At 44.5% G+C, this 14,937-nt stretch overlaps 1 protein-coding gene across 1 annotated transcript in view; it reads right to left on the bottom strand.

Moving 5' to 3' along the window:
* LOC100581926 (maestro heat-like repeat-containing protein family member 7) overlaps positions 1 to 14,937 on the bottom strand; it is a 52,067-nt gene that overhangs the window by 9,679 nt on the left and 27,451 nt on the right. Inside the window, exons 12-15 of the mRNA XM_030819399.1 lie at positions 9,219 to 9,363; positions 8,594 to 8,769; positions 7,802 to 7,939; positions 7,590 to 7,704 (exon numbers count right to left, since the gene is read on the bottom strand). Of these exons, the coding sequence (XP_030675259.1) occupies positions 7,590 to 7,704; positions 7,802 to 7,939; positions 8,594 to 8,769; positions 9,219 to 9,363 (574 nt within the window). The remainder of the gene's footprint in view (positions 1 to 7,589; positions 7,705 to 7,801; positions 7,940 to 8,593; positions 8,770 to 9,218; positions 9,364 to 14,937) is intronic.

Below are 14,937 nucleotides of genomic sequence, written 5' to 3' on the forward strand. Positions count from 1 at the left end.
AGGCATGTGCCACCACGCCCAGCTAGTTTTTGTATTTTTTAGTTGAGATGGGGTTTCAGAATGTTGACCAGTCTGATCTTGAACTCCTGACCTCAGGTGATCCACCCACCTTAGCCTCCCAAAGTGCTGGGATTACAGGCATGAGCCACCACAAACCTGGCCCCTTAAGCATTTTTGTTGTTGTTGTTCAGATGGAGTCTCCCTCTGTCGCCCAGGCTGGAGTGCAGTGGCACGATCTCGGCTCACTGCAACCTCCACCTCCTGGGTTCAAGCGATTCTCCTGCCTCAGCCTCCCGAGCAGCTGGGACCACAGGCATGTGTCACCATACCCAGCTAATTTTGTATTTTTTGTAGAGAGGGGGTTTCACCATGTTGGCCAGGCTGGTCTCAAACTCCTGACCTCAGGTGATTCACCCATTTAACCTCCCAAAGTGCTGGGATTACAGGTGTGAGCCACCACATCCAGCCCCATTAAGCATTTTTGATAAGGGAAACTGCAGGAGATAAAAGTAAGAAATGCACTCTGCCCTCAAAGATCCTAGCAATTCAGCTGGAGAGTTAAGACTTAGGTACATGAACCACCTAGTGAACACTTCAAGGCAATAACAATACTACACAAATTAAAAGCAAGTAAAAAATTATTATAAACAGGTGTTGATTCATCCAGGAAAAGATTATGAAAGAGGTAGAACTTGGCCAGGCGCGGTGGCTCACGCCTGTAATCCCAGCACTTTGGGAGGCCGAGGTGGGCGAATCACCTGAGGTCAGGAGTTCGAGACCAGCATGGCCAACATGGTGAAACCCCATCCCTACTAAAAATAAAAAAATTAGCTGGGCATGGTGGCAGGCGCCTGTAATCCCAACTACTAGGGAGGCTGAGGCAGGAGAATCGCTTGAACCCAGGAGGTGGAGGTTGCAGTGAGCCAAGATCATGCTATTGCACTCCAGCCTGGGGGACAAGAGCAAAAATTTGTCTCCAGAAAAAATTTTTTTTAATTAAAAAAAAAAAAAAGAGGTAAAACTTGAGCTGAACTTGAATAAAGAGAACTTCAATGAGCAGTTGGGAGGGGAACATAACCATGTGTGTGTTTAACGGGAAAAGGTGGGTATAGCAAAACAAGGGCGAAATGTAGGGATAAGCTAAGCGTAATGTAGTTGAGGGAAGGGCAACTGGGTGCTGACCCGACTCCAGGGGAGGATCTCATTGGCAAGAAATGTTGGGTGTGGGGGCCAGGCGCAGTGGCTCACGCTTGTAATCCCAGCACTTTGGGAGGCCGAGGCGGGCGGATCATGAGGTCAGGAGATCGAGACCACCGTGAAACCCCGTCTCTACTAAAAACACAAAAAAAATTAGCCGGGCGTGGTGGTGGGCGCCTGTAGTCCCAGCTACTCGGAGAGGCTGAGGCAGGAGAATGGTGTGAACCCGGGAGGCGGAGTTTGCAGTGAGCCGAGATCGCGCCACTGCAAGGGGTGACAGAGCGAGACTCCGTCTCAAAAAAAAAAAAAAAGAAATGAAGAAATGTTGGGTGTGGGAAATGTGTTGGGTTGACAGAAGGTCCTAGGAGGAGAGAGACCAGCATGTTATCTTTTGGAGTTGCTCCAGTCGGGTGTGGTGGCTCACACCTGTAATCCCAACTACTCTGGAGGTTGAGGCAGGACAATCACTTAAAGCCAGGAGTTGGGGACCAGCCTGGGCAACATAGCGAGACTCCCTGTCTCTAAAAAAAGTTAAAATAATTGCTTCAAGCACAGATAATAAGGGTCTGGACTAGGCCAGGGTAGTGGGAATGCAGAAAGGATGACCTTGAAGAACACTGCAAAGCATGTATTAGTCAGATTTACTGACGTGCTGAAAAAGCAAAAGAGAAAAGTCAAATACAGTCCCCTAGAATAATAATTTTTTAAAAGGGAGGGGGAAAAAGGAGAATTATTAAGAAATCATTGTCGGCCAGGTGCAGTGGCTCATGCGTGTAATCCCAGCACTTTGGGAGGCCGAGGCAGACGGACCACCTGAGGTCGGGAGTTCGAGACCAGCCTGACCACCATAGAGAAACTCCATCTCTACTAAAAATACAAAATTAGCCGGGTGTGGTGGCACATGCCTGTAATCCCAGCTACTTGGGAGGCTGAGGCAGGAGGATCGCTTGAACCTAGGAGGCGGAGGTTGCAGTGAGCCAAGATTGTGTCATTGCACTCCAGCCTGGGCAACAAGAGTGAAACTCTGCCTCACCCAAAAAAAAGAAAAGAAAAGAAAAGAGAAAGAAAGAAAGAAAGAGAGAGAGAGAGAGAAAGAAAGAAAGAAGAGAAGAGAAGAGAAGAGAAGAGAAAGAAGAGAAGAAAAGAAAAGAAAGAAAAGAAAAGAAAAAGAAAGAAATCCTTGTAATGATCATTCAACAGCACTGGGGACTCCAGGCTCTGCTGGGTGATATTGAAAAGCGATGCTGACTCCAAGGCAGTCAGCCTTGGCTGCATGTTAGTGTCACCTGCAAAGCTATTAAAAATGCTGATTCTTGGACCCCACATCACCCCCAAGATTCTGAGTTAATTGGACTGAGTTGGCACCCAAGTATTAGTGTAAGTTCTCCTGGACATATGAATATGTGTCCAGGGTTGGGAACTCCTGCTCTAAGTGCACATGCTTTGGAATGAACATGCCAGATGGACACCTTGAGTCTGCACAGCTAGGCTGGCTCAGACTTACACATATCAGTACATTCACTTGGATAAACCAGCCTGGCATGCACTCTGTTTAAGGATAGACTAGCATGCACGTGATGGAAAACATTGCAATGGAAAAACATGTGGTCATGCAAATGGAAAATCAGGAGTTAAATCAGCCTTGTAGACAAGAAAAAGCCAAACAATTCAATAGGACAATGGGCAAAGGACATGGGAAGGAATTCACAGAAAGGCAAATCCAAATCACAAAATTATATGCAGAATGTTCAAAATCAATAGGAGCCAGGGAGATGCAAACCAGAGCAGCAATGAGATACTGCTTTACACCAAGTCTGTCCAGCGCACATCCCACAGGCCCCATGCAGCCCTGGACAGCTTTGAATGTGGCCCAACACAAATTTGTAAACTTTCTTAAAACATTATGAGGTTTTTGCGATTTTTTTTTTTTTTTAGCTCATCACCTACCATTAGTGTTAGTGTATTTTATGTGTGGCCCAAGACAATTCTTCTTCCAATATGGCCCAGGGAAGCCAAAAGATTGGACACCCCTGCTTTATACCTGCCAAGAGGACAAACATCTAAAAAGAGTTAAGCTTTGTTGTTGGAAGAGATAGAGAGAAACCGCTCTCTCACGCTTCCCTGAGATAAATGTGAATTGTTAGTGCTTCTTTGGAAAACAATCTGTCAACATCTATTATGTGTGTGTGATTATTTGAGCATGCAGAAGGATACATACTTGGTTGCTTGCATCTGAGATACTTGGGAGATGAAGAGGTGGAGGTATAGACTTAATGTGGTAGGAGGGGAGAAGGCAAAAGTAGAAGAGGAAAAAAAAGACTGCATTTAAAAAATCAGTTTGCGGACCACTTGAGGTCAGAAGTGGAGACCAGCCTGGTCAACATGGCAAAACCCTGTCTCTACTAAAAATACAAAAATTAGCCAGGTGTGGTGGCAGGCATCTGTAATCCCAGCTACTCAGGAGGCTGAGGCAGGAGAATCACTTGAACCCGGAAGGCAGAGGTTGCAGTGAGCCAAGATCATGCCATTGCACTCCAGCCTGGGCAACAGAGCGATACTCCTTCTCAAAAATAAATAAATAAATAAATAAATAAATAAATAAATAAATAAGCTGGGCGTAGTGGCTCACACCTGTAATCCCAACACTTTGGGAGGCTGAGGCAGGTGGATCACCTAAGGTTAGGAGTTTGAGACCAGCCTGGCCAACGGTGAAACCCTGTCTTTACTAAAAATACAAAAAATTAGCTGGGTGTGGTGGCAGGCACCTGTAATCCCAGCTATTCTGGAGGCTGAGGCAGGAGAATTGCTTGAACCCGGGAGGTGGAGGTTGCAGTGAGCTGAGGTTGCGCCATTACACTCCAACCTGGGCAACAAGAGCAAAACTCCATCTCAAAAAATAAAATAAAATAAATAAATAATCAGTTTGCATGGTTTAATTTGCTTATTCGTATTATATGTGTATATAGATTATTTTAAATCACATTTATTGCTTGATGACTTGTGATATAGAAAATATCTTTTAAATAATAAAATAACATTTAAAAAGCCAAAAGTCAATCAGATACATTTAAAATATATGTACTTGCTTTATTGCGCGTGTATGCATGCACATATGAATGTACATTTACCTGTTACTAATGGTAAAGAAGTCTTCATTAACATCTCAGCAGTTTTCATCTGTCTTTGATTGGCAGTCAGGCAGATCCGCCCTAATTTACTCTCTAGTTGAGTGAGTAACTTCTTAAATTCTCTGAGCCTCACTTTCGTTCTCTACAAAATAGAGGTAAATAACGCCCTTTTCACAGAATTAGAGAGAATTAAAATAACAGAGCTCTGCTGTTTCTTGAGTACACTGAAGAAAAGCACACGACCTTTTCTGTTTTAAATATTTCTACTTGTGATCATCTCAAGGAAATGAATAAAGATAACGAAGCAACAAACAGGGAGTGACAAAGGCTGTGAAATATTAGAAAGCTTTCTTAGCCATGGTCTCTCACTTAACAGATCTTGACCTACTTACTTACCTGGTACCTAAAACCCCATTGGCTTTCCACTTCAGAATCTACTGCTTCTCCCTCTGATTGCTAAGAATGGGGTTCACCCATCTCGCTACTGGGGTGCCCCTTCCAGCCTCTTCCCAAGCATGTTGACTTCCCCCCCCCGTTGTCAGCCTGAAACCCCAATCAGGGTGGCAGAAGAGCAAATGCTCTATCATGTGTCCCCTTGTTTCAGCTGGGTATCAGACACTTGGGGGAACTTCTAGAGTGATTCTCAATCCTAGCTGTATTTTAGAGCATCCCTTTAAACCTGGGAGCTTCTAAAACAAACTGATGCCTAGACCCCATCCTAGATCGATTCAAATAGAAAAATCTGACAGAGAGTGAGGGGTGGGGTGGGGACTTGGCATTAGCATTTTTGAAACCTCCCGGGAGGATACTGATACGCAGCCAGGGTTCCGAATTACTGCTCTAAAGAGAGTGTCAGCTATCTCATGGTGGCCTCCTGTCCAAGGCTTGTGCCTTGTACTGTTTCCCAAAGCTGGGTCCAAGCATTTCCTGTGGCACAGCAACCACTGGAGTACTTTTAGAAAATTAAGACGTCGTCTGGATGTGGTTGCTCACGTCTGTAATCCCATCACTTTGGGAAGCCAAGGGAGGTGGATCACCTGAGGTCAGGAGTTTGAGACCAGCCTGGCCAACATGGTGAAACCCTGTCTCTATTAAAAATACAAAAATTAGTCGGGCATGGTGGAGCATGGCTGTAGTCCCAGCTACTCGGGAGGCTGAGGCAGGAGAGTCACTTGAACCCAGGAGGCAGAGGCTGCAGTGAGCCAAGGTCGTACCATTGTACTCCAGCCTGGGCAACAGAGCAAGACTCTGTCTCAAAAAAAAAAAAAGAAAGAAAGAAAGAAAAAAAGAAAATGAAGACTTCTGGAGGGTGGGCACAATGGCTCATGCCTGTAATCCCAGCACTTTGGGAGAGGAGTCCAAGGCAGGCAGATCCCTTGAGACCACAAGTTCGAGACCAGCCTGGCCAACATAGTGAAACCCCCTCTCTACTAAAAATACAAAAATTAGCTGGGCGTGGTGGTGCGTGCCTGTAGTCCCAGCTACTCAGGAGGCTGAGGCAGGAGAATTGCTAGACCTGGGAAGCAAAAGTTGCAGTGAGCCGAGATCATGCCACTGCACTCCAACCTAGGTGACAGAGAGACTCCATCTCAAAAAAAAAAAAAAAAAAAAAAAAACGCCACCAGCATAAAAGGCTTCTTGGCCTTACCCCAGACTTCCTGAATCCAAGTCTCTGGGGACAGGGCCTAGGAATCTGCATTTTAAACAGCCTCCCCGAGGTATGAAGTTCATAAATTATTGAGATCCACTGGACTAAGCCATCCCCTTCCAGTCAGGGTTCGGCATCCTACATGTCTCATTCCCACACCAAGCAGAAGTTCTGCCAACGTGACATATATCCTTGAATGTGTATCTCAGCACCCCATACCAACATGTACAGATCAGCTTCTAGCAGTGGACACCTTCCAACAAGACACCAATGTCCTGTAATCCACATAAGGGCACACGATGACAAACTGGGATAATATCTGTTTACATCCTAGTATTAGTAATGTATTATCTTCTATCTCTGTGGTTATGTTCAAAAGTAGTCCAGCCCCTGTTAAAAAAAAAAAAAAAAAACAGGTGGCTTGATTTTGAAAGGATCCCATTTAAAGCTGTAGTGGGTCAGAAACTCTGAAATTCTCCCATACACTGTTGGTGTAAGTCTAAATTGGTACAGCTCTACTGGAAAGCAATTTGGCATTATTGTTAAAAGTTATAGAAGACATTCATATTTTTTGAACCAATAGTTCCACTTATTGTATTCAATAGTTAAGGAAATAATCTGTAATATGGGCAAAAACTTTCACAGAGATGTTCATTAAAGTGTTATTTATAATCGTGTAAAATTGGAAACAGAATGTCGAATAAATTACAGATCATCTTTGTGATGAATCATTATATCACCATTAACATTTATGTTTATAGGCCAGGCATGGTGGCTTACAACTGTAATCCCAGCATTTTGGGAGGCCAAGATGGGAGGATCACTTGAGCCCAGGAGTTCAAGACCAGCCTGGGCAGTATAGTGAGACCCCTCCTCTATATTAAAAAAAAAATTTTTTTTTAATTAGCCAAGCGTGGTGCTACATGCCTGTAGACCTCACTACTCAGAAGGCTGAGGTGGGAGAATCACTTGAGAACAGGAGATGGAGGCTGCAGTGAGCCATGATCACACCACTGCACTCCAGCCTGGCCAAGAAAGTGAGACCCTGTCTCAAAAAATAAAATAAAACAAAATTTAAAAATGTATGTTACAAAGAACATGTAATGACATAGACAGATACTTGAATAGAACAGGATACAGAATATTAGTAGAAAATGATTTCAACTATCACACACGCACACACACACCTGTATACAGGCAAAAACCTGAATGAATATGGTTTCCTCTGGGGATTATGCTTAGTGATGGTTTTATAACTTTTTATATACTTTTCCATATTTTCTAAATTTCCTATTTTTTTCTGTCAGGTGGCTGAATTATATTGAGTCAATCAGGGATGCTAAGCAAGGATGAATTTTAAAAGGCTGCTCAAGGCTGAGGTGGTTGAAGGAGAGAGCTGTGTTGTTCTGTAAAGTCAGGGCAGAGTCAAACTGCCATGAGATTCAAGGAGGCACCAAAGCCCCCAGCTCAAGGTAACCAAATCAAGTGCCATTAGCCATGTCCCCCAACCCTTCCTAGCAGTGAATCAGTGGCCTTCCTGGGAGGTGTCTGTTGGGCGTGGCTGTCTCACAGAGGGATCACCCTCACCTGCCCCCCTCCCGCCAAGAGCCAGTCACCTCTGTCAGGAACACAAGGGCCGTTAAGTGATTCTTGCAGTCTGGGTCCTGGAGGAACCTGATGATGGAGCTGAAGAGGGGGCGGTTGTGCCAACAGTTATTGATGACCAGGGACCTACCAACAAGAGCACAGTGTTCAGATGAGGCCTGGGCTGCAGGAGAGGGCCAAGTGAATGGACGGCCCTCCAGCCGTGGACCCAGGTGCAGCTCACCTGGCCAGCAGAGTGACTCCGTCATAGTGTCTTTCAGGATTGACGAGCAGCCCCCAGCCCCCATGTCTCTGAATAGAAGACACATAGTCCCCATACCCAGAACTTCGAATCAAGGTCTTCAGGGCCTCCACGGTAGAACTGGAGAAAGGGCCAAAAACAGATAGGAAGTCATTCACCATCTGCGTCCCTCTCCCTCACCGGCCACCTGCCTGACTCCCAAAGCTTTCTCAGGATCATGAACTGCTGGTGGTGGGACAGCCCCCAGAGACCCAAGCTAATATTTTACAAGCGAAGCAGCTGAGGCCAAGAGAGATGTGGCATCTGCAAGGTGACACAGGGAGCCAGCAGAACGGTAGGGAATGCAATCCAGGTCTGTGGACTCAGATGTGTGTTTTGTCCACAGTATTGATCTCATTTTGGTGCAGAATCTCTGCATCAGCCCAGTAGGCCAGGTTTAAAGAAGGAGTCTTTCCTAAAAAGTCCAGACAGCTAGACTCACACCTGTATTCCCAGCAACACAGGAGGCTGAGAGAAGAGGATGGCTTGAGGCCAGGAGTTCAAGACCAGCTTGGGCAAAATAGCAAGACCCTGTCTCTAAAAAAAATAAAACAATAAAATATAATTTTTTTAAGCCCAGGGAGACTTCTTGAAATGACGCATGGGGAACATGTTAAATGCTCTGGCAGGAGGGTGTACACAGGGTATTCAGGCCCAGCAGGCTGACACCAAGTCAGGCGAAGGTGCTAAGCTGATGGTCCCTGGAGCATAATCACTAGAAAACACCAAAGGTACCTTATAGGGTCCATCCATTCAGCTATGTGTTGCTGATCCTGGCTTATTTCAGCGTCCCCTTCAACCACTAAAAAGGAGATCTGGAACAGCAGGGCCATGAACAAGGAGGAGAAGAAGGACTGCACCTCCATCCGCCGACTGGGTTCCAGCAGAAGCTCATGGATGGCCCTGGTGGCCTTGGAGGGAGGAGGAGAGTGAGGCTTTATCATATCTTCAACTCATAGGTCCTGTCACCAGGAAATCTCTTTCCACAACCCATCACCATGACAGACTTGCCCAGTAAAACCCATGCTGCTAGAGCAAGTGAAGACTAAATTAGTGTGAGCCAGAAAAATAAAGGGCAATTTCTAGAATGTCATTGTTTTAAAGCGCTCTTCTAATCATGGTGGTTGTTTTAGTCTCTTACCATCTTTGAGAGTTAAAGAGGAGCTGGGAAATCCAGTTCTTCTACCTCTCTGACAAAGCAAAGTTAACTTGAAAACCCTCCCTGCAACCCAACTCCAAGAGTGTTCTACCAAACACTGATACCTAAAAGGTCAAAGCCAAAGAGCCCAAGGCAGCCGAGGACAGGACAGCAGGGAGTCCCCTTCCCCACCCCGGCCCCCCTCTGCTGGCCTTTCCATACAATCACTGGTGAGATCTCTGTCCTGTGGCTGGGCTCCTGGTCCTTTGGTCTCCGGTGTGGAGTCAGCCTCTGGAGCAGGTAGTCCATGATCATTTCGTAGCCTTTGGGGAAGGATGCCAGGATTTCCCAGGGTTTGCAAACCCCCCTGCAGAGTCAGAAACCCACGGACACAGTTACCCACTCCAGGTAGCCCACTCTCCACAGGCCCCACAGTGCTTCCAGGGGAGGCGACTCTAAGCTCCTTTGCCCAGGCCCCTAGCTCCCCTGGTTTCTTCCTCCTTTCTTGTCTCTCTCTTCATTATCCCCTCTCTTTTTTTCCTTCTATTCCTTTCATCTTGCCATCACCTCCAGACCTCCCTGTTCTCTGTCATCTCACACAAATCTGGAAATGTTCACTTGGTCTGTGAACCTGGTTTGAGAAAATATCTGAGGCCAAAGCTCGTTGAACACACTTGAATGTGTCAGATTGGTGAGAAGAGCCTCCCTGTGGGTCCCTTCTCTCTGGCCTGTCCAAGCTCTCACTACCCACCCACCCTCAGACCACTGCATCTGTCTTCCAGGCTTTCCCCTGTCATCCTTAATACCCAGCATGACCACACCTCTCTTCAGGCCGAGTCTGATCACTAGCCCTGCACAGCACACCCAGCCTCACCCCATGCACAAGCTCTCCCTCCTCTGTCATTGGGCACATGCCTTTCCCTTTGCCTACCATGTCTCCCCTCTCATTTTTACCTGGCAAAATCACACTCAGAAGAAAAGTACATATCTGAAAAGCATTTGCTACAAATAACAAAATTTTAAGAAAATGTGCTTAGTGTCCTCAAGAAGTCATGGCCTTTTTGAAACAGTAGGAGAAAGTGTTGAGGAAGTGAAGGTGAGATAAAAGACTTTCACAGCTGGCAAACAATACACAGCATGCTCTGGGGACAAAAACAAGAGAGAAAAAATGAGTTGTCAGTGAAAGAATGGCAATGAGACTGACAGCCAACTTCTCCACAGAAACAGTGGAGAGCAGAAGACAGTGGGATAAACCTTCCAAGTGTGGAACAAAAATAAACATCAACCAGGGCCGGGCGCGGTGGCTCACACTTGTAATCCCAGCACTTTGGGAGGCTGAGGTGGGCAGATCACCAGGTCAGGAGATCGAGACTATCCTGGCTAACACGGTGAAACCCCATCTCTACTAAAAATACAAAAAAAAATTAGCCGGGCGTGGTGGTGGGCACCTGTAGTCTCAGCTACTCGTGAGGCTGAGGCAGGAGAATGGCGTGAACCCCGGAGGCAGAGCTTGCAGTGAGCCGAGATCGCGCCATGGCACTCCAGCCTGGGTGACAGAGTGAGACTCCATCTCAAAAAAAAAAAAAAAAAAATCAACCCACAAGTTCCCAGCAAATGTATCATTTAATGCAGATTTGCTTTATTTATAGATAATCAAAAATAGATGATCAATAGAGTCTCGCTAGAGGATAAACTCCTAAATAATACCTTTAGAGGTATTGTTTTTTCTTTCCCATTTAGGGAAAAGAAAAATAATTTCCTAAGGAAAGTTTGAGGTGCAAGGGATGGTGAGCAAATAAAATGGTATATATGCCTATAAATCTAAACACAATATTAGAGTAAGAATGAGCATAACAGCACTGTTAATAATAGCAAGAAGCCAGAAACAACAAATAGTCATTAAAAAAAATGGGTAAAATAAGTTTGTAATAATTGTATGAGATATCATAAAACAATAAAATAAGCTTTGTCTGGCTGAGTGAGGTGGCTCACACCTGCAATCCCAGCACTTTGGGAGGCCGAGGAGGGAGGATTGCTTGAGCCCAGGAGTTCAAGACCAGCCTGGGTGACATGGTGAGACCCATCTGTACTTTAAAAATATACAAAAAAGGAAAATAAATAAATAAACAAGCCTGGTCTAATAGATGACTTTGCATGCAGTAGAGAATATAAATTTATTTCAAATAGCCATTAAACATATAGTAAAATTGATAACATTAATCTTCCTCGTCTATACACACAAAAGAATCCCTCAACACATTCTCAAAAGGAGAAGACATTTAGATCATGTTTTCCAATTACCATCCAATAAAACTAGAAAAAGATGATCAAAATATCTAACCACTTGGAAATTAAAAGGTTAAAGAAAGAAACCTGTATACATTTGTATAAATATGTCATTAGATGTTGTAATGGCATTTGGTATTTCAAAGTCTATTTTTTATTTTTCAAAAAACTCAGCAGATTTTACCATTTCTTTGCGTTGAAAGCATTCAAAAGCCTCTCCTCTGGCTGTTTTGTAATATATGATACCTTACTGTTGACCACAGTCACTCTACTATGCCAGAACTTTTTCTTCCTATCAAATTATAACTTTGTCCAGCTGGGTGCAGTGGCTCACGCCTGTAATCCCAACACTTTGGGAGGCCAAGGCAGGCAGATCACCTGAGGTCAGGAGTTTGAGACCAGCCTGGCCAACATGATGAAACCTCATCTCTACTGAAAATTCAAAAATTAGCCGCGCATGGTGGCACAGGCTTGTAATCCCAACTTCTCAGGAGGCAGGGAAATCGCTTGAACCCGGGAGGCAGAGGTTGCAGTGAACCAAGATTGCACCACTGCACTCCAGCCTGGGCTACAGAGCGAGACTCTTGTCTCAAACACCCCCGACCCAAAAGAAAACACACTAATTATATGATATCAACCTTTTGTTAGACAATTCCACATCGGTGGAAAAAAAATTCTCAGCAGATATAGAATAGAAAGACACTTCCTTCTCATGATAAAAGAAATTAACAACAAGCAATCCTAATTTCCCTAGTAAGAGAGTCTACACAATCTGCTAGGACAGAGCAAGCCCACTCCAGCCTAGCTCTCGCACCAATTAAAACTAAAAACACTGGACAAATACAAAAAGCAACTACCTCCCAACACTGGAAAAACAACATTTGAGTGAGTTTCCCAGAATTCTTTTTTCTCTATTATCTTCCAGCTTTGACCCGAAGGTGACCTGAGTGCTGAACTATGCAGCAGGCACAGGCAACAAAATCTCTGAGTAAAACTCTGTCTCTCTGGCCAGAGGACTGGGAAAATGGGTCCTTGTGAGTTGGAGAAGTATGGGTGGAATCTTGGTTTCTTTCTTTCTTTGTCTCTTTCGTCTCCCAAGCTCTGTCCTGAGACTGACTCCAGATGCAGAGCTGCACAGTAGAAGCAGTTGGGGCAGCAACAAAGGCACCTAACACAGGGCACTGTGGCCCACTGAGTGTAGGGGTGGGGGAAGCGCTATTTTTTTTCTCTCTCTCTCTCTCTCTCTTTTTCCTCATTTCATCACCCTGAAGCCAGATCCAGTTGAGCAGCTGTAGCAGCACAGGCAGCTAAAACTCTGAGAAACAGCCGGGTGCATTGGCTCACACCCATAATCCCAACAATTTGGAAGGCCAACGCAGGAGGATCCCTTGAGGCCAGGAGTTCCAGACCAGCCTGAGCAACATAGTGAGATCCATTCTCTAAAAAATGAATTTAAAAAATAGCAGGCATGGTGGCACATGCCTGTAGTCCTAGCTACTTGAGGGCTGAGGCAGGAGAATCACTTGAGTCCAGGAGTTCTAGGTTGCAGTGAGCTATGATCATGTCCCTGCACTCTAGCCCGAGTAACAGAGCAGGACCCTGTCTAAAAATAATAATAATAATACTTTAAGTAGACATTTTAACCATGCTCCATGAGGTAAAGATGTACATAACTGAAATAAATGGAAAGGTCGGGAGTGGTGGATCACACCTGTAATCCCAGCACTATGCGAGGCTGAGGCGGGAGATCACTTGAGCCCAGGAGTTCAAGACTAGCCTGGGCAACATAGAGAGACCCTGTCTCTACAAAAAGTTAAAAAAAAATTAGCTGGGTATGGTGCCACATCCCTGTGATCCCAGCTACTCAGGAGGCTGAGATGGGAGGATAGCTTTAACCTGGGAGGTTGAGTCTGCAGTAAGCTATGATCATGCCACTGCACCCTACCTGGGGCAATAGAGCAAGACTCTGTCTGAAAAAAGAACTAAAGAAAGAGAGAGAGAGAGAGAGGCAAAGAAACAAAGAAAGAAGTGGAAAGATGGATTTTCTCATGTTCTTAGCTGAGGAATAAGCTACTTTTTAAAAAAAACAAATGGAAATTTTAGAACTGAAAAATACAATATCTGAAACAAAAATTCACTGGATGAGATCAAGAGGAAAATGGAGATTACAGAGACAAAAGTTTATGAACTTGCAGATGAATCAATAAAAATTATACCAATCTGAAGAACTAAGAAATTAGAAAAAAATTAACAGAGCTTCAGGGACTTATAGGACACCATTAAAAAGTTTAATATTCATGTCATTGAAATCTTATAAAAAGAAAAAGAGACTGGTACAGAAAAAAATATCTGAAGAAATAATGACCTAAAACTTCCCAAATTTGTTGAGAGACATACATTTACAGATTCAAGAAGTGCAGTGAAGTTCGAATAAGATACATCAATCACAAGACACATTGTGATTACATTAAGAGCCCACTTGAGTAATTCACAATAATCTCCCCTTCTCAAGAGTCTTAGCTGAAAAAGCCCCTTTGCCATTGTCTCGGTTTGTATTGTGCTGCTATCACAAAATCTCATAGACTGGGTAATTTATAATAAACAGAAATTTATTGGCCGGGCACAGTGGCTTATGCCTGTAATCCCAGCACTTTGGGAGGCCGAGGCAGGCAGATCACTTGAGGCCAGGTGTTCGAAACCAGCCTGGCCAACATGGCAAAACCCCATCTCTACTAAAAATACAAAAAAATTAGCTGAGCATGGTGGTGGGCTCCTGTACTCCCAGCTACTCGGGAGGCTGAGACAGGAGAATCACTTGAACCCAGGAGGCAGAGGTGGTAGTGAGCAGAGATCGCGCCATTACACTCCAGCCTGGGTGACAAGAGCGAAACTCAAAAAAAAAGAAGGTAAAATTGAAACATTCTCATATGGAAGAAAACTAAGAATTTATCACTCAAAGATGTGCTCTAAATGAAATGCTAATGAAGTTCTTCAAGCAGAAAAGAAATTTTATCAGAGTGAAAGCTGAAATTTTAACAGTGAACATAAAGCAACAGGAATGGCAAATATATGAGTAAACATAACAGACGTTTTTCTCCCCTTAAGTTTAAAAATATGTATGACTATTGAAAGCAAAAATTAGGCCAGGCAAGGTGGCTCACACCTGTAATCTCAGCACTTTGGGAGGCTGAGGCGGGCGGATCACTTGAGGTTCAAGGAGTTTGAGACCAGCCTGGCCAACATAGTGAAACCCCATCTCTACTAAAAATACAAAAATTAGCTGGGTATGGTGACACACGCCTGTAATCCCAGCTACTCAGCAGGCTGAGGCAGGAGAATCGCTTGAATCCAGGAGGCAGAAGTTGCAGTGACTGAGATCGTGCCACTGCACTCCAGGCTACAAGACTCTGTCTCAAAAAAAAAGTAAGTAAGGTAAAAGAAGCTGTATAGTGAAAGCTTCTACATTTTCTCAAAATTGTGAAATACTAACTCTAAGCAGACTATGGAAGTTTAGGTATGTAAGTAGACTATAAAACTTTAGGTATGTAAATGCCCAGGAATCCACTAAAAATTGGTACAAAGAATCAAAATCTAGGCTGGGCGCAGTGGCTCAAGCCTGTAATCCCAGCACTTTGGGAGTCCGAAGCGGGCGGAT

This window comes from Nomascus leucogenys, chromosome 9 (assembly GCF_006542625.1).
Source record: "Nomascus leucogenys isolate Asia chromosome 9, Asia_NLE_v1, whole genome shotgun sequence".
NCBI lineage: Eukaryota > Metazoa > Chordata > Mammalia > Primates > Hylobatidae > Nomascus > Nomascus leucogenys.